The sequence below is a fragment of the Carassius carassius genome, chromosome 28, assembly GCF_963082965.1.
Source record: "Carassius carassius chromosome 28, fCarCar2.1, whole genome shotgun sequence".
NCBI classification, from domain to species: Eukaryota; Metazoa; Chordata; class Actinopteri; order Cypriniformes; family Cyprinidae; genus Carassius; species Carassius carassius.
Window position 1 is genome coordinate 3608029 of NC_081782.1, and position 24893 is coordinate 3632921.

The 24893-nt window shown below is 34.5% G+C and overlaps 1 protein-coding gene across 1 annotated transcript in view; it reads right to left on the minus strand.

Moving 5' to 3' along the window:
- The window catches only part of LOC132107718 (calsyntenin-2-like), a 53112-nt gene that overhangs the window by 20461 nt on the left and 7758 nt on the right, over nucleotides 1-24893 (minus strand). Inside the window, exons 2-8 of the mRNA XM_059513875.1 lie at nucleotides 22368-22490; nucleotides 14328-14523; nucleotides 11018-11226; nucleotides 10792-10941; nucleotides 6023-6208; nucleotides 4802-5059; nucleotides 3427-3548 (exon numbers count right to left, since the gene is read on the minus strand). Coding sequence (XP_059369858.1) covers nucleotides 3427-3548; nucleotides 4802-5059; nucleotides 6023-6208; nucleotides 10792-10941; nucleotides 11018-11226; nucleotides 14328-14523; nucleotides 22368-22490 — 1244 coding nt within the window. The remainder of the gene's footprint in view (nucleotides 1-3426; nucleotides 3549-4801; nucleotides 5060-6022; nucleotides 6209-10791; nucleotides 10942-11017; nucleotides 11227-14327; nucleotides 14524-22367; nucleotides 22491-24893) is intronic.

Genomic DNA, 24893 nt, shown 5'->3' on the forward strand with positions numbered 1-24893 from the left:
ATTGGTATTCTTCTCTTATTCCGTTCAGTTTTCAGCCTTGCTTCTCTGTCTCTGGTTCTCTGCGTCTCTGAGCAGGCATTGATTTTCTGCAGAGGTGTGTGTGTGTGTGTGTGTGTGTGTGTGTGTGTGTGTGTGTGTGTGTGAATGTGTGTGTGAATGCAAGAATAACTGGGAATAGCAGTTGTGGTGCATGCAATCTAGTGGATCCAGATTTATTTAATGACTGTTATTTTACATCTAGCACACATTACTGTGATTTTCAGTTTTATAAGCATGCAGAAAACAGATACGTTCCTAGAACTTGTCCATGTTCAGACGAGCTAACAGTGTGTCCACACGATCCCTGGAGAGCAGAGAGCTTTACTGTGATGTTTTCTCTGTGTGTGTGTTCAGTAAATGCAGTAAACTCTGAATCGATAGAGGTGGTAAAAGACTTATAGCCACACTAAGCCAAAGTCCACTTGATTGCAGGGCAATTTATCAAAGACAGAGTGAGTGAGAGAGGTAGAGAGAAACCATTGCAAGTACACTGGGCACTTGAACACTTACTGCTGTGCTACTGTGTCTCTCACATCTGTGTGAATCACCTGTTTGTCTTTCTTTTTTAGCTTTCTATTTTGACCCTGTTTCAGCAACTGTCCATTTTCTGTTTTGCAGCCTTTGAGAAGGTACAATTTCAGAGTTTTTCTCTCAAATTTGAGTCTTTAGGCATTACAAAATGTGTCTCTGTGCACTTAGACACGTGCTGTCTAACAACTGTTGTCAAAGAGTGAGTGCCATATCAAGCGACATTAAATATTTAGTTCTTATTTAGGATAGCAGTAGGTCTTATTCTCTAATTTGTTTGTGAAATATTTTTTACACAGGTATCATGATTTACCAGAAAGTTTGCATTCAAATGTATGCTAAATTTACTTTAAGACCGCTGGTACACAGTAAAAAGTGATTTAATTACTCTAAATCAAGAAACATTTACTTTAAAAACAAACAAAAACAATACATTTATTTTACAGATTTGTCTTGAAAAAATATATTTTTCTAGTTTAATGGTTAAACCTACTTTATTTTGAGTTTCCATAAGAATTTTAGCTTAAAACAATAACAATTCTGAGAAAATGTTAGTTTTTTTTACCCATTTGCAGAGTTTTTTTTCCTTTTCTTGTTTTAAGATCAAACTCACTTAATTTACATATATATATATATATATATATATATATATATATATATATAGTGTATGTATATGTAATCTATGTGATAATGAAAATATTAATTATTTCTGACTAACAATAAATAAATAAATAACTTAAAAATGCAACCTGTAAATAAGAGTTAAGACTGAGTGTGAGGACAATTTTATGTGCATATGATCCTGTGTATCCAGTGGAAATTTTTCTGCATCCATAAATATAATAAAAGTAAGGTTTATTTTATTTTATTTTGCAACAAATGCATAAAGCAAACGGAGGAAAAATGATGTTTGTGAAGTGCAGTGAAACACTAGAACTGGCATTCATTTTATTCATCCAACACTCTGCGCTTGTCCAACAAATCTTCACATTTGCATTAATATTCATAATTTAATATACTTTTTCATTATGGAAACACAACACCATCCACTTACTAATTAAATTAAGCTCAGATTCTTTAAAAAAAAAGCTAATTTAATTAGATCTCTTTCCTCTGCGGGTAGAGCAAAGAAAAAGTCTTTAGGAAAAATATAAAAAGATCGCTCATGTTCTTTGAAGTGTCTGAGACGTGCAAAGACCAAAATGATTTTCCCTCAGGCCAGTGGACCCTCAACCCCATATATTTTATGTTACGCATTTATGTATTCATGAAACTACATTATGAAATACATTTTAAGGTGGGGAGAAGTTCTTCAAGAGCTCATTCTCTGGGGAAAATAAGGCTCTTTGATGCTTAACATCTCCGCAGAATCTATAAACTATCTTCGCATTTTCTAATGCAGATAATGTAGGTAGCAAATGTACAGTCATGGTACAGTCATGGTAATGAAGATTTCAGAGGAACAGACACAAATAAAAACACTATCTACTGTATATAGGTAGTGCTAAATTGTCTCTTCAAATCGGTTTGTGGTTTGATGCACTGATGTTTAAGTTGAGCTTTCGTCAGTGTGTTTGTTTTGGACAGCAGAACTTTGCTCATCCTCGGTGCCCAATCCTGTCAGAGGAGTTTGTGTTTTAAAGCCCCCCTGCCATTTTATCTGATGGGTTTTTAAGTGGTCTTAGACAGGGACGTTCATGCAGCACACGGCTAGTTTTGTGTTGCGCTGCGTTTGTGTGTTTGTTCTCTCAGATAATTAAGTCTTCCCGTTCTCTGGCACAGCAGTGAGGAGAATTCACTCTCTCTTAAGGACTGCACTGTTTTCTCTCTCTTTCTTTATTCTAATGTTTTATCTTCACCCCAAAAAGTGGATATTTGCATAATTATACACTTAATGATGGACTAACTCAAGTATTGTTGCATGTACACGGTGAAGGATTCAATTAACCTGCAGAAGACCTGTGAATCTAAACAATACACTCACAACACATTAAGAAGAAATTAATCACTAATATTTGTTAGACGGTGGCTGTTTTTGTGCTTAAAGTAAAGAAAGTTCTGTGAAGAAGTTAGAGAGCAATCTATCTATCTATCACTGGGGTCTCAATCAGACTCAAAATCTGATTCACGAACCCACTCTGTAGGTCAAATAATTCACAAACCATCATTTCAGAATTCAGACTACGGGGCCCGTAATGCAAATCATTTGATTCAGATTGGGACTCGAAAATCATGATTCGCGAACCTGCTGCGAACTTCCGATCTGAATCAAAAGATTCATAAACCTGTTTTGAACCTCTGATTTTAAAGGGTTAGTTCACCCAAAAATAAAAATAAGCCTGTTATTTACTCACTCTCAAGCCATCCTAAGTGTATATGGCTTTCTTCTTTCAGATGAATCCAATCTGAGTTACATTAAAAATTCTCCTGGCACTTCTAAGTTCTATCATTGGAGTGGACAGGTGTTTCTGTTCAACAGTCAAAAACACGTTAAACCAAGTGCATGCATTCCATAATTTAGCATGCCTCACACGGTAAATAAAGGCCTCCTGTAGTGAATCCATTCATTTTTGTAAGAAAAATACCCATATTTCAAATGTAATAAACAATTTTCAATCAACTATTTCAGATGCAGCCAATATAACAACAACAATGGTTACATACACATATATTTAATTTTTGTTCTAAATTATTGCTCGGGACAATTTAGTAGTCGCTGGATATAAATACGGATATGTGTCCCTACTAAACTCTGGGCCCTTGCACCCATCAATCTGTCTGTCAGATTTATATTATCTAAACATGCATACATGATAATGTTTTGTATTCATCTGAAATGAAATCCCTAGGGTCTCATACCTGCTCTAATTTCCAGTGGAATTCAGCCGGTCTGAAGGAGTCCGTCTGTGCGTAGTCTGTCCTCAGCAGGAAAACCAGCCTGCAGTTATGCACATACAGAGAGTAATGGTGCCGGTTCATCTCTGAGAGAGACGGAGAAAGTGATAGAGACAGAGAGACAAAAAAAGCACGGAGAGGTCAAGAGACAGACAGAGAATACAATTACCTCTTGACATACAAGATAATATCGCTAAATTGAACCTGAGAGAAAAGAAACGGCACCATTTGGTGTGTGTTTATCTATATAGAGATCCTGACAGGAGAGGAAGTAGAGCTCCAATCGTCCAGTACAAATGAAAATGTGATCTTAACTGTTTCCTCTTCAGTCCTAATGAAAGACCAGTGTGAACCTCCATGTCCTGGCTGGTTTATGCTAGCTAGCAGACCAACAAGGGTTTTCTGGTAAAGGCTTATCGTGGACTTCTTGGTGACTAAGCTAGTTATACTCTACATGAAACTTTCTGTGTGAAATACATTACTTTATGTATAATGCATTATAAAGGTATTCATGATGTATGTTGTAATGGATTATATCTGTAATAATAACTGTAACCAAAGTTGAAATGCATTATAATATTAGGCTTGTTTGTCATGTGTTGTAATTCATTATACAAAGTACTATACTTTCCTAAGATTGAAAGTATTCTAATGTATTATAACTGTGGTAACTAATATTCATGAGAGCATACAATGCATTATAAGGTGAATTAAAAGCAATAAACTACTTTTGTAATGCATTATATATAAAGGCTTTAAGTAAAGTGTTACCAAGCTTTCTAGCAAGCCATGCTCAAATTCCATAGGAAAATGAGAAATAGACACGAATGAGTTAATAGTTGGAAAAAGCAAATGTAAAGAGCTACATTTATAGCAGATTAAATAATTTAGTCTTAAAATAATTTGATGAGAAATTTGTTCATATCAATTTAATTTTTAGTAATGAATTATGAAAATAAATAATATATTTATTGTATTCAGAAAATATATATATACATTTTTATATTAAAATATACTTTATATATAATGTAGAATAATTAGTATAATTATATAATTCTATTGCATATGTTTAATTTTATTTATTTTATTTTATTTAAATTTTGTGAATTTATTTAATTTTAATTTAGTATTTAATTAAATGTATTATATTTTATTATTTTATTTATTACAATTATTCTATTATATTAATTAATTAACAAGTAAATTATTGAGATTTCCAGAGTTTTATTGGACTTTATTCCTTAGGGTAAATCTGGAAGGTATAAAACTCATATGCTGTAGGAGAATGGTCTTTTGAGCAGGTTTCTCCTCTTCTCATTCAGTTCTCCCTCTGTCTCACCTGTTTTGTCAGAGTTGCAGAGCAGCGTTTCTTTCTCGGCTCTCTGTCCTGGACTCGGCCCGTGCTTCATCCATGTGGTTATGGTGAACTGATGGGTTAGATTCTGCGGGACGACCCAGTCTGGGATCTTGGCAGCTTGACGACCATCAAAGCGGTATGTGAGGTCACTGTCCCGGCCGCCATCCATCACAAGAGTCGCCGTCCAATTAAAAACACTGCTGGAGGCCGGCAGGAGATCTGTGCTGCCTGATGAAGCTCCTGGTATGATGCCAGTGAGTTGAGAGATAAATTGATCATTTGAAACACAGATCACATTTGAGGAAGTTTAAATGGACTTTGACTTTAAAGTCCAAATGAAAAGTCTTACAGAATTTGATATGTAATAATTCGTACAGTATTTCTAATAAATAGGGTTATTAAAATGCTTAAAATAAACATTGTGCATATAATGATGCATTGATGCGTTATACAAATTTTATGTAATATATACTTTGTATATATATATATATTATGATATAAATTTATATAGATATGTTTTTAAAATGTTTTTGTTTTTATACACATCTTTTTAAAAATCATTCATTACATTTTTTTATGTTTTAATGTTATAAATATATAAAAATTAATAATGAATTTCATCTTAAATTATACTTTCAATTAAATATATATATATATATATATATATATATATATATATGTGTGTGTGTGTGTTTGTTAATATTAAAAATATATATTTTTCTTTTTTACAAAAATGAAAAGAAAAAACATTATTTTAAAAAATAAAGATAATTATATAAAAAATACAAATTTTTCACTGCCTGTCATCTTATAAAAGAAATCTTACGATGACTTCAGTTCAGCTTTTATGTGTGGGATTACCATATCTTTCATTATAACACCATTAATATGACTCTTCAGCCCATAGAGTCCAATGCATTGGGATATGCTGACACATGTCATATAAAAGGACTGTTAGTCTTCTTGGAGATATGTGATGATGTGCGTATTTGTTTTTTATGGCTTAATTTGTAGATTCTCAAGACAGTCACTCTGATATGAATGAATTACACTGCTAATGATTCTGCACTGAGACACATACCTATTCTAGGACAAGGGTGGAGGTTTTGTCTGACTAGTTTAGCCCTCAGGCACATTTTGTAATTAAAGCGACCCGAGAGAAATGAGGAAGCATGCAGTGCAATAAATAGCTGTTAATCATACCGCAGAGCTTCTGAAAGGATCGTTCAGAGTAAGACTGTCTGTCACAGCCTCTCTCAGCAGCGCTCATCTCCAGCTCCACTGTGGCCCTGATCCACGACACCGATCCCGCACATGTCTCCAGGTGCATCTTGGGAAATAACAGCTTACTGCCCGTTCCTGGTTCATAGTCAATGAGCTTGCTCCAGCCTGGGAAGAAAGAAAGTTAGATAATGGTTTGATAAGTAGCTTAAATATGAGTGATAATGTCACTGTGCTGGAAAATGAAGATATTGAGGTCACAGTGTTTTCCAGACTTCCACACATTTAAAAAGTCAGTTCCTCAACATGACGTGCATTTCAAATATACCTTGAAGAAACGTAACCTGCTTCTGTGCATGAGCCAAAACATTCACAATTTAAAACTAAGTGATTACCACTTACAAAGAAAGTACTGTGGCGGGAGTATAATATGTAGTGATGGTATCGAATGGAAATATCATGGTACACCATCAAAGAGTATCATGGTATACTATGTAGTGTCCAAAATCTACACAAAAAAATTAAGTCACAAATTATTTTAATGAGTCACAATTTATTTTAAGGTCCAAGTTTCGCCAATAACAAACCATTGACTACGACTTTTCCCTCAATGAACTCCTAATTTGCTGCTTATTGATAGTTGGCTGTTAAGTTTATATGTATTGGGATTAGGGATGTAGAATATGATCATGCAGAACATGTGCTTAACAAACTGCCAATATGTTCGAGAATTAGTCCCTTTACTGAAGTTTTACCAAAAACAGCTTTAACACAGAAACTCAAACGGTCTCCTTTGTTCCTTCTTTACTCCTAAATGGTGCATATTTGTAGAGTAGTAATATGTACTCTTATGTTACTATTGTTGCACATTGTTTTTCTAACAGTGTAGAAGCATGTCATTCTTGCATTATCAGCTGTAGATAAATCATTTTAGACAGCTGTGTTAGAGTCAACATGAAGTGCAGTTCATAACCAATTTTACTTCCACAATCTGATGCATTTTAGAGTGACAGGATATTCAACAAGAAAAATGTCACTTTTTAACACTGAAACAACTGCACACAGGTCAGGGTTAAAACATTGAATTGATTACAATTTCTACCCTTGACAGCTTTGTTTTGGAAAATATTTCAGCATTGCGTTGAAATATTTGCTGAAATCTGTGCATTATTCTCAACAACTAGACTTCTGGAGAAAATGTGAGTCATTATATAGGCTGCTGTTAACAGGTAAAAAAAAAAAAAAAAAAACTCCCTCAAGTCTCTAGAAATTAATATTCTGTTATTTAGAAATTGCTGCACTTTAATTTAAATAAAGATTTAGCTAAATCAACACAACTGCTGAACCTTTTATCATAATTGTGTTTAATTTGCTTAAATATGTGAAATTAAAGCTTACTTAATTTGTATTGGGACTACATGAATAGCTGTTTGAAGCATGAGCTAAAATTGCAAGTTTGATTATTAGTTTCTAGCATGCTTTGTCTAGGACTGAATTGGTAATGCTGTAAATGTTGGAATTAAGAGTTATTTTATGAATTTATGAGTACAGGGAAATCCCAGTTTAAAAGGCCAGGAAGGACTTGGTTATTGTTACAGTACTTCATTTAGTCAACATAGCTGTGCTAATAGCAGAGCAGTGACAAATTAAAAATGTATGTCTACAACAAAAATAAAAAAAAGCATATAAACACTTGCCTTAATGGAGTCAAACAAAAAAAAAAGTATGTACTTATTAACTTTCATTTTACTTAGTTAAACTGGTTTTACATAATAACATGTGTGATATTTACTTAAATTTGTCATTTTAATAAAAATATACCTGATATATAGTCAGTAGGTTCACCCTGAGTTTACATTAAATATAATATTATAAATTCAGCAAAGTCAGTCTTTGGTATTTTTTTGGAGCACAGATATGACAAGTAGCAAAACAGGGTTTATGTAACTAACTGAACAAGCACATTTGTTTGTTTCTTAATGAAGAATAATTATTTTCTTTTTGTTTTATTCAGTTATAATTTATTATATATTTGAGGTCTGTTACCCAGAGCTCTTAGTGCGTCTGGCGGGATATTACATTATTCTGGCTACATTGTGGTTGTAATGAATTCTATAGCCAGTGGTTATTTAACATGGATTTATGGGTGAAAAATGAAAACGGTGGACAGTATTAAATGGATTGTGTAAACATGCATTCACATACAGACCACACAAATATTAGCTCACACACAAACACCCAATGAGCTGCTGGGTTTGGGAATTTGCAGCTGAAAATGATTATTTTATGGATGGAGGGAGCCTAAAGGTAACAACAAAATGTGTGTGTGTTTGTCTGTGTGTGTGTGTGGACGGTGCATGTCCACCCCTGCTGAATTATTCACCCTTGCTTATGAGACACAACGGGGAGCTGTTTACTTTTCTCTCTCCTTCATGCTTTTATGTCAGATGTGAAAAAATGTCCTTTACTCAAGTTGTCATCATCCAGTGGGCTGGAAAAAAAATTGACCTGAAGCTTCTACCAAATGTGTGTGCGTGTGTGTGTGTGAGTAAAGAGGAACATGTTTTGTGTCTCTAAACTCACCTGAGGGACAATAACATCAGAGACACATCAAAGTGCATTCTTGGAGACACAAACTACTCTAGACCAAAGGTTTACTTGATTTTATCCACTGGGAATTGACTGGATGGTAAAAATGAAGGGGAGGAAAAATAAGAGTTTGATGACGTTAGCAGACAAGTAAAGTTTGAGGGGGATTTTAATTAAAATGCAAACTTTTTTTGGTTTTAGAATAACATGCACAACTGATTTGTGCACAATAAGACCAGAGACATATATTAAAGGGAAATTTCATGCAAAAATGTCACAATTTAAAGCAGTATTTTAAATAATATAAATTTTTTAATTAATTTTTGTACAATTTTGACAGGAGAAAGAACGTCATACAGGTCTTAACTGGAATGATATGCGAGTAAATAAATTATGACAAAATGTAAATTTTTGGGTGCACTATCACTTTAAGAATATAAATTGGTTTGATTGATCATTTTGATTGAATGTTGACTTGTAAAAGCTTCTATTTTATACATTCATGTTTTTGATCAAATTTAAGTTTTTTTTTTACACTTCAGTTCTTTGATGTTTAATTTTGCATAAACTTGGGTTACAACTGAGAACGAGAAACGCCTGTTCGTAGCTGGGAAACAACTCATGAGGAGATGTAAAAAATGGAAAGAGCTTTTTAACATAATTTTATGATATTGTTGCTATTTATTTCTCATCATGTGCAGAATGAAATGTGCCTTTCTGCTCTCATATCAATGGAGAGACTGCGAGAGATTGAAGCCTTTTGGCAAAGACTATTTCTGCAGAGACAAGCAGCAATGAGAAATGCATTATACTTTATTAGACAAATGATAAGATATTGACGCAGCTGACTTCTGCAAACTAGGCCAGATTGCTTTTATACCAAAGCTTATTGGAGTTTGGGTGAAGACTAAATATATCTAAATGAATCAAATGGCAAAATCAAGCAAAATCAATCGAGTTGGTTTTTTTTTTATTGCTGAAGAGTGTTGAACCTTCTTCTCCTGTGTTCTACTGTACAGACGTGAATTTACTTATCCGTCAGCCTGAGGTTTATTCATTACACTTTTTGGTGTGAAAAGGCTTTAACATTTGCTATAAATAGAACTTCTTATATTAAAAACAATTTTCATATTTGAAAAGTAACGCGAAAGTAAGTGGATTAGTTACTTTTTCAGGGAGTAACGCAATATTGTAATGCATTACTTTTAAAAGTAACTTTCCTCAACACTGATCATTTGAAAGTGTGTGTGTTAATTCAGATGCAAGCCTCCTGCGGTAATCAAAAGCAAGAAAAATGCTCAAACCTACAGAAAAAAAAGACAAAAAAATGGTTGCAGAGAGATGGAAGGGGGTTAATACTATATTGAGTTTAAAAGCAAACAAATATAGCTTCAAGGAAAAAGAAAGAAATAGACAGAAAGTGACAGGAAATTCAAAGCACAGAACCAGCTCTTGGTTGTGTGTGTGTGTGTGTGTGTGTGTGTGTGTGTGTGTGAGTGTGTAATTTACTCAGCTGAATCTGGTTTTAAACAGAGAATCTGTCATGCACAGATCATAGGAAATGTCTGGAATTACTGTACCAGAACTGTATTTTGATTGTTTAGACCTTTTTGTGCATTTTAGTATTGAACATGCATCTAATTCCCACACTGACCTATGTTTTGTTTTATGTTGCGTTGTATGGAGCAAACAGTCTTACAAGCTGAGGTGCTTTCTTAAACTCTCCTCATTTTAGTAATCCAGTAATGCTTGGAAGTCTGATTCATTTCAGAGAACCAGTTCAATTCAATGATTCACAGATTTGAATCTGAATGGTCTGTCAGATTCAAACAGAACTTCACCAACTTCAGTTTAAGTTTATTTTTAAACATGCAAATTTAGGAGCAGGTTTATCTGAAACAGTTTAAATAAGTAAATTAGTAAATAAATGAGTAAATAAGGCACCTTTAGCTTTTGTAACTTAGGGTGCTGGCCCACTAACAGCTTTGTAACTTTTTTCACGAGAGTGTACAGAAAACACTAAAGAATTTAGTGCATTAGCTTCCTCGAAAGTGCACAAATTGGTAACTTGTAAATCTGACTTTGCTCCCTGGTGGACCACTGAAGCCTGACTATTTTCACATGCAAACTGTGTCCAAGACTAAAACATTTCCAGATCTCACCCTGCCATCCAGGCTTGCAGATGGGTTTGACGTGGATGTGTACGACAGCGTCCTGCGCCGCTCTCTTCTGACCACAGTCGAACGCCGTCACACGGATTTTATAATGTGACTTCTTATCAAAACTCAGGCTCACTGTGTTCCTGATGTTACCTGCACACATACACACTTTTAAATACAGACAGAAAAGTGCTGTTGGCATGTGTTCCTTGTATGTTTGTGCACTAACCGTTGCGGTCTATAGCGAAGGCTGTGTCATGAGAGGTGATCTGGTAGTTGCAGATCTGGCTGTATTGTGGAGAGCAGTCCTGGTCTGAAGCCTGCACCTGCAGAATACTGTCATACACTTTGCCCTCCGTCACCGAGCCGTGATACTCCCGCTGACCGAACACGGGAGAAAACTCGTTCACATCTCCCACCTGCACATGCACCACAGCCCTGAGAAAGAGAGAGAGAGAGAGAGAGGTTTTTATTGCTTCTTCATTGTCCAGGAGACTTCATGGAGAAATGATACTCACCTTCAGGTCATGTAAGATGAAGATGAGTTTGTTTTTTTATTGGAACAGATTTGGAGAAATGTAGCATTACATAATTTGCTGACCAATGCAGTGAATGGGTGCCGTCAGAATGAGACTTTAAACAGCTGATAAAAGCATGACAATGCATGTTTGTAAGAATCAAAGCCATCATGTTTTTAACATTAAACCATGTTAAACTATACGTTTTCTATGCTCCCTCCTGTACAAACTCATCTACATCTGGGATGACCTGAGGGTGGGTAAAATTTTTGTTAACAAATTTTCATTTTTTTTGTGGTGAACTATTACTTTAAGTATCAAATTTGTTTAAGGCAATTCTGCTGATTGCAGAATATATTACTTTTAGCAAATCTGAGGACAATATGAGACATTGTATTAAATTTCGAACTAGAAAAAATAAACAAAAGTCCCAAATGAGATCGTATTCCTTTCATTTTTATTGTAGCATTATTTATAAAGGATACCATTAGACTATTCATTAATATTGTGAATATTTTTATACTTTCCGCTTTCATTTTAATTTGAGTATTAAAAACAGTATATTAATTGTTCTTTCAACATGTATCTTTAATTTATTTCCATGTTAGTTTCGAACATTTTAGTGCTTCAGCGTATTTTATTTCTGTTAGCCGCCAAAGCAACACTTCCCAACTTTAGTTTACATTTAGTATTTCATCGAATATTCATATATTTCAGATTTATTTTAATTGACAGACAATAATATCTATTGTTTCTCTTGGACAATGATGGAATTAAGTGGAGAATAATGAAGACCCCCCCCCCCCCCCAAGAAAAATACTTCAGTCTCCTCTCTACATTCTTTAAATGTCCTTCTCTACATATTTTTATAAACCTATTAAAAGAGCAACTATATGTCAGGTTATGTTTATCAGGAAAGGAGCACGGCCGGCTGCATTTTATTTACTGATTTTATGGAAACATGGCATAATAGCGCACCACAGATTTGACTGCAGAGTTAATAGTGTGTTTTTAGGGGACCAGCAAACAAAGACCATTTAAATTGACTCTAGAATGAACATTTACATGTCAACAGTCAAAAACTAATAAAAGTAGTAATAAATAAGAAGTAATACATCAAAATAGTCTGCTGCTTTAGAAATAATACTAAACCAATTTTAAAAAGAACTGACCAGAGGAGATGATTTTTATTCATGCCATTTTGACTAAATGCTATGTAAATCAGACTTTGCTTTTGCCAATGCAGTCGCCTATGCTGCAGGTCTTGTGTTTTTTGCATCTATAATCATAATGAGAAATTATTTGTGGTCCAGATCTGAACTAATTAGTGTTCTCTGCTTAAGAAGAGACTTTTTCCCAGAAGAAAATGCTTCAGAAGTGTCATTTTTTTCTATACAGGAGAAGCAGTGAACATGCTAAAGAGATCTTGTTTGTGATTTCTCTCTCCTGCAGGTCATTATAAAGTCTTAGAAAGTCTTCAGGGAAAGAAGTACATGAAAAAAGAAGTCTGAAAGAAAAAAAAGTGCCTCCAGGTACCCTCACGGCCAGTCTTGGCACACTTTTGTGAGCTGAAAATACCAAAATAACAAGCTTGCATCATTCATGTCAAAGACAGCATGAAAAGTGAGAAATACTTTGCAAAGGGCAACAGCTCGTCTGACAAATGACAGGATTTCAACCCCCCTGCTAATCTGTGTTATAATGTTTAAAACCAGAACATACGCAAACACATTTATATATGCATTAGGCATGAAATCTCTAGTAAAGCAGTGTGATTTTTCAGCTTTGCTGCCCTTCAGAGTCTAATATCTCACTATAATCCTTTATCCATGTGTGTGTGTGTGTGTGTGTGAGTGTGAGTGTGTCATCCGAGCTGTCAAAGCTGTGTATAGTAATCCTGTATGGATTAAAGAGTAATAAGGAAGGTCCCTCTTTCTCTTTTCTCTTTTTTTCTCTCTCTCATCACCAACCTCGTTTCTATCTCACTCATTCACAAATGTCATTTTGTTTCAAAGGACTTCAGTCTAGCTCACCGCGTTAGCTCTGTTAAAGGGTCTTTATGTGGATATCTAACGAGAAGCGTCTTTGGCTCTGGGTGTCTGCAGGTAAACAGGTGCAGCGTTCATTAGCAAGAGCTCTTCAAAGCTTTTAACGCCTGAAGGTCAGACACCTGCTTTTCATTGTCAGTTCTGAGATAAAAACATGCAATACTGTATATACACTAATGTAAGAAGAAGTTTCTTATGCTCACCATATAGGAAAATTGTGAAATATTTTTACAATTTGAAATAACTGTTTTCTATTTTAATATATTTTCAAATGTAATTTATTCCTGTGATTAAAGCCTTATTTTGAGCATCATTTCTCCACTCTTCGGTGTCTCATTATCATTCTAATATGCTGATTTGCTGATTTATTATCAGTTATTATTGGTATTCATTTATTAGTAATGGTTGTCTCTATTATCAATTTTGAAATAAGTTTTTGCTTAATATTTTCAAAAATCATTATTTGAAAAATATTTTTGGGGAATATTATAAATGGTTTACTTTCACTTTTGATCAACTTTGATAAAACTATTAATTTCCTTTTTTCTATATATATATATATATATATATATTTTATTATACTTATATAATATTATATTATACATTTTTTAATAGTATTATATCACGGTTTTCACAAAAATATTGAGCAGCACAATATATAATAATAATCAGAAATGTTTCCTTAAATCAGCATATTAGAAAGATTTCTGAAGGATCATGTGACACTGGAGAAATGGTGCTGAAAATTCAGCTTTGATCACAGGGATAAATTACATTTTAAAATATATTCAGCAAGCAGGTGTGTGACTTAAAGGACAGACAAAAAAAAACAAATGTTGATTCAAAGAGGTGAGTCAAGCACGGCTGAATCATTTTAAACACAGTTCACCGTGTTCCTTCCAGTTCAAAACATCATCACAAACATGAATCCGACTGAGGTGGAGAACATGCATTTATTTAAACACACACTGACTTGTGTGATCTCTTCTCTGCATGTCCCTCCGGTCCCGTGCCACAGTCGTGAGCTTGAATGATGAAGGTGAACTCTCTCTGTCGCTCGCAGTCGATCGGTCCACGCGCCCGCAGACGGCCCTCTCCTGACGTACGGTTCAGAACCACAGCCTCGAAGGGAGCGCTGAGACCCTGCACGTGAAAGCCACAGATTTCCCCTACAGTACAGAGAGAAGACCAGAGATTAAGACTTTGCTCTTTATAATCTCAGGGCTTTTGCTCATTTTAATCCCACAAAGGCTTCTCAGTGAGGTGCAAATTGGTTACTTTTTTAGCTTTTTATTGTTTTTTCCTCCCTTAATATGTCAATTTAAAGGGACATACTCTGTTGGCCAAAAGTTTGTAATAATATATTTTATATTATTTGATCAAAGATACAATAAAAACTTTATTTATATATATATATATATATATATATATATATATATATATATATATATATATATATATATATATATAAACATGCTACGTGTACTGTATTAGGCTTACATATTACGTACAGCACTTACATATTGATTCTCTTTTGATGGATTTGATTGCTTCTGTTGTCCTCATTTGTAAATCTCTTTGCATAAAAGTGCCTGTTAAATAGCTAAATGTAATGTAAAATATCTATTTAAAGTTGATTTATAATGTTAGTCAAGCTGACATGATCAACAAAACTCAAATGGACAACCTGTCCTCCAACCAATACGCCCGTATAGGTCGTTTGTCCAAATCCCTGAAATACGACCCATCAGAGAGTACAATTGCGCCCCTATCGGCAAAAGGTCGTTTTCATATTAATGTTTTGTACTCTTTTATTTGCACTCTGATTTGCGTTTCGTGTAGCTCAGTTGGTAGATTATTGCGTTATACATTGATAGGTAATCATGCTATCATGGGTTCGATCCCAGGGAACGGATGTGCACGAAAATGTATATGCTCAATAAATCATAATTTAGCATGATTTCTGTGAGGGTTAGGTTTAGGGGTGGGGTTAGGTGTGGTCATTCGAATGAATAAGCCACCTAGTAAAATATGTAGGAAATACTGTGAGATCGGTGTAAAAAGCCCACACATTGCATTTAAATAAACGTGCGTTTTGATTGGTAATGACGTTATACGTCATTTCATGACGACAGACGCAACGCGATACTGTCATTATTTTTATTATTTTAACTTTAAAACGTAAATATAGGTCGTAATAAGGTGCTTGCACAAACGACCTATATGGTCGTTTTTTGTTGGAGGACAGGCTCCAAATGGAAGTCATCTTGGCTAGTAAGAAACCAATTACCTAGCAACCACCTACAACAGCTTAGCAACCATGGAACACCATAGTAAAAGGGCAGCAGGATGCTAACAGCCGCTCATAACACATGAGTCTTGCATGAGCGAACATCCTCACTTTTGGTGAAATCTAGTTATTAAAATGATTGTGTGTGTGAGTGTGTTGTGTAAAACGGTGCTGCTGTCCAGCAGAGATAAGAGTATTCTCCATCTCTCCTCTCTTTGATCTTCAGAACAAACCCACATATACAAAACAACAGAGAGAGAAAGAGCCAGAGAGACGGAGCAAAAAGGAGCAACCCCTTTGTTGAATAATATTTCACAATCTTTCATTGGCTATCATTGTGCGAACGCATAAGACTAAAACAAAATAATAGTGCATTCGCGCATTACAAAGCGAAAGCATTCAGAAGTATGTGTGGGTTTTGTGTTCGTTTTTTTCAGCTTTGCTTTTATCAAAATTCACTGACACTGATATAGCAAGGGGGCGTTCACACAGCATGTGTTCTCGCATTTATTCTGCACTATTTTTTAATTGTTGGTTTATGTGTTTTCATAGATGTCAATGTTGTTTCACCCCCTTGTTTTTAATACAGCCTGCATCGGGTATAAATTGCTTCCTGTTTTGAAAGTCACTTTGGATAAAGAGTGTCTACTAAATGCATGAATCTAAGTGATGGACGTTTTTACTATATATATGGCAAGCTTGATCATCCTGAAGGGTGTATTTTGCAAAATTGATGGGAAAATACACATTCTCTTTAGAAATGAATTATTAAATGGAAATGAAATATTAATCTACGGTGTCTTTTTATTATGAGCGACAAAAGAGACAGTGCAGTGATATATGAAGTATATGAATGATGTTTTCCTGAGAGCTGTGCAGTAACACAATAGTTTGTATAGAGGATGTGTAGTTTGGATATAAACAGATCTGTGATGATCAATATCTGTGATTTATATATAACATGTCCATGCTGAAGTCATAAATATGGCTGTAGAGATGAACTTGACTGCGTTTGTTATGAAGGTATGAAAAATCAGTATGGAGTGCATGTATTGAAGGCTGGATCACTAAAAGGATTCATACACACACACACACACACACTGTATGTCTATGATTGACATGCTCTCCAGTATTTCCAATAAGCTGTCAACTGAACACAAAGCTCAGAGAGAGAGAGAGAGAGAGAGAGAGAGAGAGAGAGAGAGAGAGAGAGAGAAACCCCTTCCAGCCCATTTCTTCTCCTCCAGTCTTCCTCAGACAATCTGTTTCTTTTCTCATTTCTTCACCCAATGTATTACCATCAGGACGTTCTTTAAATCAGTGTCTCTCATCCATTTTCAGAAAAGACTAGTTTTATACAAGATACGTTTAATGTAATATATACGTATTAAAATCTAATTTTAAAGTTTTATATTTTTTAATATGTTGTATTTGTTATATACTTTTTTAATTAATTGGTGTTGGATTGGTGACTGAACACAAGACAAAATAATGGGGTTATTATTAAATATACATTTAAATCAGATATAGATTTAGCTGCATATACTATAATAATATGCAAAATGATTTATGTAAAAATGCTAGAAAGTAAACATGGAAAATTGACAGTTTTGGTTTCTAAACATCTCGTGCTGCTTTCTGCAAACAATAATTCACAAATGTATTTTTTGCATCTAATGCAACTAAAAATGCAACTGATTTGTATTTTTTTTACCTTTTGATGTTTTCTTCATTTTTTATTGAGGTTAAGAGCATTTCATTTTATATGTAACCGTCTGTCTAATTTAACTGGCTTCTAAGTGAATGATGAGTTTTTGAGTTTTATGGGACATGCAACCTTTGACAACAACAAATGACTATTTACTTAGCTATGCATGATCATTAGATTTAGTTGCTTCTTGTTACCCGAATTTATCTTTTTTAAATCAATACTGACTTGCGACCCAATTACATTTGGAGCTTTGTTTAATTTTCAAGGCATAACTTTGGTGCATATGCATTTAAAACAATCAACAGCAGTTTAAACAATCTCCAAAGCTGTGTCCGCATGAAACAACTGCTTTGCTTCCTTTTTGCTTGTCATTTATTCTAAATGCTATTAACAGACTTGACGATTTTTTTCTGTCTATTTGTTGTTTTAAATGTCATGTATGTTTTTAGCATGAGCCTTATCAAACATAATAAAGCTTTATTAAATTTAAAGCCACCTTTAATGAGATTTCAGATAGGGAACCTAACATCACATCTAATTATATAGTTAAATGAGCTTTTGAAGAGCAAAACATTAAAAGACTACAATCTGTATTTTTTATAGAAAAGTGTGTCTAATATAGTGTCTCATTTCCCGCCATGTGTTTGATCAATGTTTACAGGCCGCCGTAGGCAGCTGTGATTTATACTCTGTTACTGTCCATCTTAGAGACGGAGTGTCTTATAGGCCTTGAGGGACTCATATACGTCTGCACTCGCATTGACCCCACACACACACACACACACACACACACACACACACACACACACACACACACACACACACACACACACACACACACACACACTGAATGCTGTCTTTTATCATTCAAGATCTTCCTTCCCTCTGTCACTCAAGCTTTCTTTCAATTCAGTCTCTTGTCGCTTTTCATTTGAAACAAAACAACATGTGAGGTTTCCTCCATTTCTAGTTCTTCATCTGTCATCTGGCAAAAAAATAAATAAATAATTATATATATATATATATATATATATATATATATATATATATATATACAGTATATAAATAAAAATATCTTTTTACCAATGACAATGACAATTTTTTGCCATTTTCCTTGCATTTTGCAACAAAAACATTGTCCGCATTCTGGGCACCCACTGGCAAATAGTCTATCTTTTATCTACAGCATTTTTACTCTCATTTGGCACTTAATAAATGTTATTTTCAGATCCCAGAGTCTTAAAGTGGTTAAGACACATTTCAGAAATGCTACATAACTTCCTTCAGAATAACTGCATTTATCCTCTTTTATAACTACCACTGACTGTACCTTTAGTTTATACAGTCTACACTTTTATTTATTTATTAAAGTAAAGTTCTTTAAAGCATTTATGACAGAAACCTATCAACGGATTGCTTAGAAACAACTTGATAAATCTTGAATTTGATCTTGCATTCACAGCAGCCTTTGACTTTAAGAACCTCTGGCTGTTTTCATCCACTCGACTCTTTATAACCCCTGCTCCGTTACAGCGATCTGCTCTAATCACTGGAGCATCACACCCATCAATTATTCAGCATGTTGTTTTGTAACCTGCCAGCAATTACCCTCGTAACAAACTCAGTCTTGCTTCAACATAAATTACGCCCTCTTAATTAATTACACTTCATCAGTAGTTGCTGGAGAACCATTAATCACACTTTATATTTAATTACATTTTATAGGTACATTACCTGTAACACACACTGAAGACAGTTTGAGTGTCCAACAAAAACCTAATTCAACCAGACGTGTGTTTCTGCATGCATGAAAATATTTTCTTGGTTTGGTTTGGTCTGAAGGTCAAGCTGAAATGCTATAAACTTAACAACATTAAACTTCAAGTAGTTCACATCTATCTATCTATCTATCTATCTATCTATCTATCTATCTATCTATCTATCTATCTATCTATCTATCTATCTATCTAATTATCTATAAATAATTCTGACATTATAAATAATTATTTATATTAAAAAATAATAAATTGTAATATTTCTAAATATATAACACAAAATATTATTTGTTTCAAAATATTACAAGTTTATATGAAGAGTCATCATGTATGAATGTACTTTTTCCATAGATGCCAATGAAGCGTGATTTGAGAAAATTTAAATTCTTAAATTTGTATGTAAAATATGAAACATTAATATATTAATGTATATTTTTGTCCCTGTAAAAACAGAATGATTTAGCTTGTTTTTGGTGTTTTAATATGAAAAATAATACCCTGTTGCTCTGTATTTTTATGAGATATAACCTAGAACTCCTTTATACTTTCTTTCTTTCTTTCTCCCCTTTCCGTTCCTCTCATGGGAATGTATTATGTACACTAGATAATTAATCTTCTTGTCAGAATACAGTCAGGGATGTTTGTGTAAAGGTCACATGTAGCAATAAATCACATGGACGAATATGCTGGGGAAGATGTGAACATCTGAGCAAACATCTGAGCTTCAGCATCAGTTCTGCTTTAGTGATACTGGTGCTTCCGAACAGTGGAGATGCACAGATGTCATTTCAATTGTAAAATGTGTTTGTTTTCTAATTAATATTATTTTGGTGTCTAGCAATGTACTGAAACCCAATGCAAGGTCATTTCCCCATGTAAAAAGCACTTTCACAGAATCACAGTGAAGCACAGCTTCTTTTCGGCTGTAGGTCTACAGAAGCTTATGTGCAAATGAATGTAGATCAAAGTGGAAGTTTATTGAAAGAATAGTGCAATAGTGTTGGGTGATATTTTGTGCTATTATTTTCCTTAACATTGAAATGCACCATGAGTTGTGTGTATAGATTATTCATACATATATACATGTCATGGCTTCATTTTGATTACATTTTAGAGTGAAAAAAAAAACAGAAATGAATAAGTGTATGTGTGTTAGATATCAGGGATCCCAGTGTCTTTCTGAAGGGATGGGTCTCTTTCAGCAGCAGCTGTCTGACTAGAATTCTGCCAGTAAAAACTCCACTAAAACTCCCTAAAGAACTAATTTATTTAGGAGGAATAAGAAAGAGAAGAGATTGTTAAATCTGATAGTATTTCATGGAGAGAAAATGAAAACCGCCAGTGGCACTAAATCATCAGAGATGGAAAAATGAAAGAATAGGGTAAAAAGAGGGAGAAAGGGTAAAGAGGAAGACTTCCTTTTTGAACTATGTTAATTGTTATTTTAAAATTAATTCCTCCTGTATCTTGTTAAATTGCTTTGAGATGCTTTATAATTCCAAGTTGATTGGAACTGCGGGGTTGTGCTCCATTCAGAACTGAAATGAGACGCATTTTCAATTGAAGTGAGACAAGAGTGAGAGAACAGGATGCAGAATTGACATTGAAATTTAGATCTAATGGAATGCATTAAAATTCAGAGAAAGTCATAAATTTATATATTTTTTACTTTGAAGCAAAGTTTATCAAGACAAACCGAATGATGGTTTTACAATGGATGGATGGATGGATAGAACAACAGGTGATGGATGGATGGATGGAGCAACAGGCAATGGATGGAAGGATGGTTGGATGGATAGAACAACAGGCAACGGATGGAAGGATGGATAGAACAAAAACCCATGTATGGATGGATATAACAACAGGTTGTATAGAACAACATGTTATGGATGGATGGATAAAATAACATGATGGAGGGATGAAACAACAGTTGATGGATGGATGGATGGAACAACAAGCGATGGATGGATGGACGAATATAACAATGGGTTGGATAGAACAATGTGATGGATGGAGCAACAGGTGATGCATGGATGGATGGATGGATGGAACAACATGTGATGGATGGATGGAGCAACAGGTTATGGATAGATGGATGGATGAATGGAATGGATAGATGATGGATGGATGATAGAACAACAAGTGATGGATGGATAGATTGAGCAAGAGGTGATGATGGATGGATGGATGGATGGATCAACAGGTGATGATGGATGGATAGAACAACAGGTGATGATGGATGGATGGATGGACAGAACAACAGGTAATGATGGATGGGTGGATGGACCAACAGGTGATGCATGGATGGATGGATGGATGGATGATAGAACAACAGGTGATGATGGATGGATAGAACAACAGATGATGATGGATGGATGGATGGATAGATAGATAGAACAACAGGTGATGATGGATGGATAGAACAACAGATGATGATGGATGGATGGATGGATGGATGGATAGATAGAACAACAGGTGATGATGGATAGATAGAACAACAGGTGATGATAGATGGATGGATAGATAGAACAACAGGTGATGATGGATGGATGGATGGATAGATAGATAGAACAACAGATGATGATGGATGGATAGAACAACAGACGATGATGGATGGATGGATAGAACAACAGGTGATGATGGATAGATAGAACAACAGGTGATGATAGATGGATGGATAGATAGAACAACAGGTGATGATGGATGGATGGATAGATAGAACAACAGGTGATGATGGATGGATGGATAGATAGAACAACAGGTGATGATGGATAGATAGAACAACAATATAATAGTTGCCACGTGTATAGATAGATAGATAGATAGATAGATAGATAGATAGATAGATAGATAGATAGATAGATAGAGGCAATGCTGGCTGTGTGTGTGCGTGTGTGTGCCTGTGTGTGTATGTGTGTGTGTGTGTGTCTGTGTGTGTGTGTGTGTGTGCCTGTGTCTTCTTAAGCAGTGACTCAGTTTAAGTGTATCAGAGAAATACAGTTCAGCTGGAGGATCTGATACATTGGCAGTGTGATCTGGCAACCAGCAGGGGATCTGGAAAAGCATAAAGCATCTAATAATCAGAACGAACAGATGGAGTACACAGACACACACACACACACACACACACACACACACACACACACTGATCAGCTGAAACAGCCTCAGGAAAGATGTGTGTGCAGCACTGTACTACAAACCCAGTAGCCCAGTAGTGCTAATTTCTTGCTTCCTTACCAGCATATGGAACTGGAGCGTCTTTGTCCAGAGCCACTAAAGGAGGGTCCAGCAGAACCCCATCTGTGTTTTCTGTGATGATGCCGTGGTATGAGCTCTCGATCCACGGCTTGTGCTTATTCACTAAGAGAAAGAGAAAGATGTGGTCTTTCATTTACAAAAGCAAACCATTTTAAATCTGTTTTGAAATACGTCTGCTGCATCCTCTGTAATGTTCACAAAGGCATGATTCTCAGAATACAGCCAATCAATTCACACTGCTGTAAATGTCACCCTTTACACTATGATGGATCAGGTTGACTGGACTTTTCTTTCCATATCAAAAATGAAAGAAGGAAAGAATGCAAGCCAAATTTTCTGCAGTGTTTAAGGAGACCAGTTTTTGTAAGCATCACGCAACAATGTTAGGACTCCAACCAGCAACTTTCTGGATTGTTCTTTAGTCAATCTGTCTTTAGATGCAGCAGTTTTTTAAATCCTCAAGACCCTATGCACTTGTGGAGAAAATTCATGTTCAAATTACATGCATGTGCAGTAAAGAAAGACTATAATTGTGGCAGATACACATTGCTGAGCCTATATTGCAGAATGAAGTTGAATCATAAATCAGTACATTTTATAACCAACCATTTAAAAATGAGCTGGCAGCTTTCAGCAGCCAATATTTTTTTACATTGTACAATGAATTATGTTAAAAAAAAGACTGTATATGAGATGTCAAAGGCATTTTTTTTATCTTTAAGACCATATACAAACTAAATAGTTTGATTTCTAACCAGACACTGAATAGAAGAATAGTCAGAATAGAGACAGAAAATGAAAATATACAATCATCTATAATTAATTTTGTGAATTACACCTTGGAAAGGTTGACCCACATGTGCACCTGATCTGTTCTCACCTTCTTCTCTCCATCCACAATTTTTCTTCTTATAAGAAATAAACCATGCCCTCTAAAGGTCAGGGCCATATCATTTACTTGTTTTATGTCCCAGAGAGACCAACTAAAGCTGAGAAAAGCACAGGAGAAAGGTAAAGAATAGAGGACAGAAAGAAAGATGAGGGAAATGGGGAGTAGGAGATTGAATGGGGGCCAAATTCACTAAAAATCTACTTCTTTTTTAAAAGACATGGAAAACAAGGACTTTCGTTGACTGATAAACACAGCAGTCCACTTTATACCCTGCAGAGAAGAAAACATATTTATTAAAACTATCACAAATGCTCTAAATCAACACAGTAATAGATTCTCATTCTGGGTCAGTCAAAAAGCTTGCAGAACCAACCGAAAGAGTCTCTTTCTCTCTTTTTCTCACATGCACAACCGAGGAAATAAAGTGTTAATCTGTCTTAAAGCTGTTTTAATCCGCTGGCAGCTGTTATGGGTTTTCCTGCATCCCGAGTGTCCAATCTCCCACCCAAATGCATGTTCTCTCCTTCTCTCATCTCCTTTATCTTCATACCAATACCATCATGTTTGTAAAATGCATGGGTATTTCTAGCAAGAATTTAGTTTTAATGTAGCTAAAAAAACAAACAAACATATGAATAATAAGTGTAAATGTATTCTTTCCCCAATTAATCAAAATGTTTATTTCAGTCAGCTTGATACTGATTTCCCACACGGCTTTTTATCAGTTCATGAATTTGCTGCCAAAGCTACAACCCCATGGCAAAAGAAGTCATATTTTATATGGAGTATGTAATCAAGATTGACTGTAATAGTTTAAAAATAATGACAAAACACACACACACACACACACACATATATAGTTTTACTATATAATACACTTAATATGTAGTTATAATATATATCAGTTTCATAAATAAGTTTATTTTGGTTGGTTTACCTGATATTGTGTTGATTATTATATCCGTTATATAGTTTGTGCTATAAAGTTATTATATATTTTGGGCCTTGTTGTTAACTTTCAAAATTAATATTTATATTTGATGAGATTAACGTATTTAAAAAAAAAAAATTCTTTATTTTTTATTATTCTATTTATTATTTACCAAGTTAGAATTACCTGTGAGAAAGAATTTATTAAGCAAAGAAAATAATAAATATTACTACATTTTAAAATATTAAAATATATAAGAATTTGCCTAAATTAATCAGAATTGGAGTCAGATGAAATTAAGAACTCTGCATCGACACCAGTGTTGCCACAGTTACTTTGAAAAAGTAACTTAGTTACTTTACAGATTACTTTATTTAAAAAGTAACTTAGTTACTTTACAGATTACTTGATTTTAAAAGTAACTAAGTTACTTTATTAGTTACATTCAGCAGCTGCCGACAACATAAAAATGACTACCGGTTTTGCCAACACTCACTTTATTGGAAGTGTATTTTTAACAGTAACATCAACAATCTATCTCCTGACAATTAAAGTTGAACTTAAAAACTATTTCCTGAAAAAATGCATGTTTTTACAAAAAATAAAGGCAGTCTTTCTTGACTTAACATAAATACTTGTTTTAATAAAAAATAAAATAGTCTTTCTTGACTTCACTTAACAT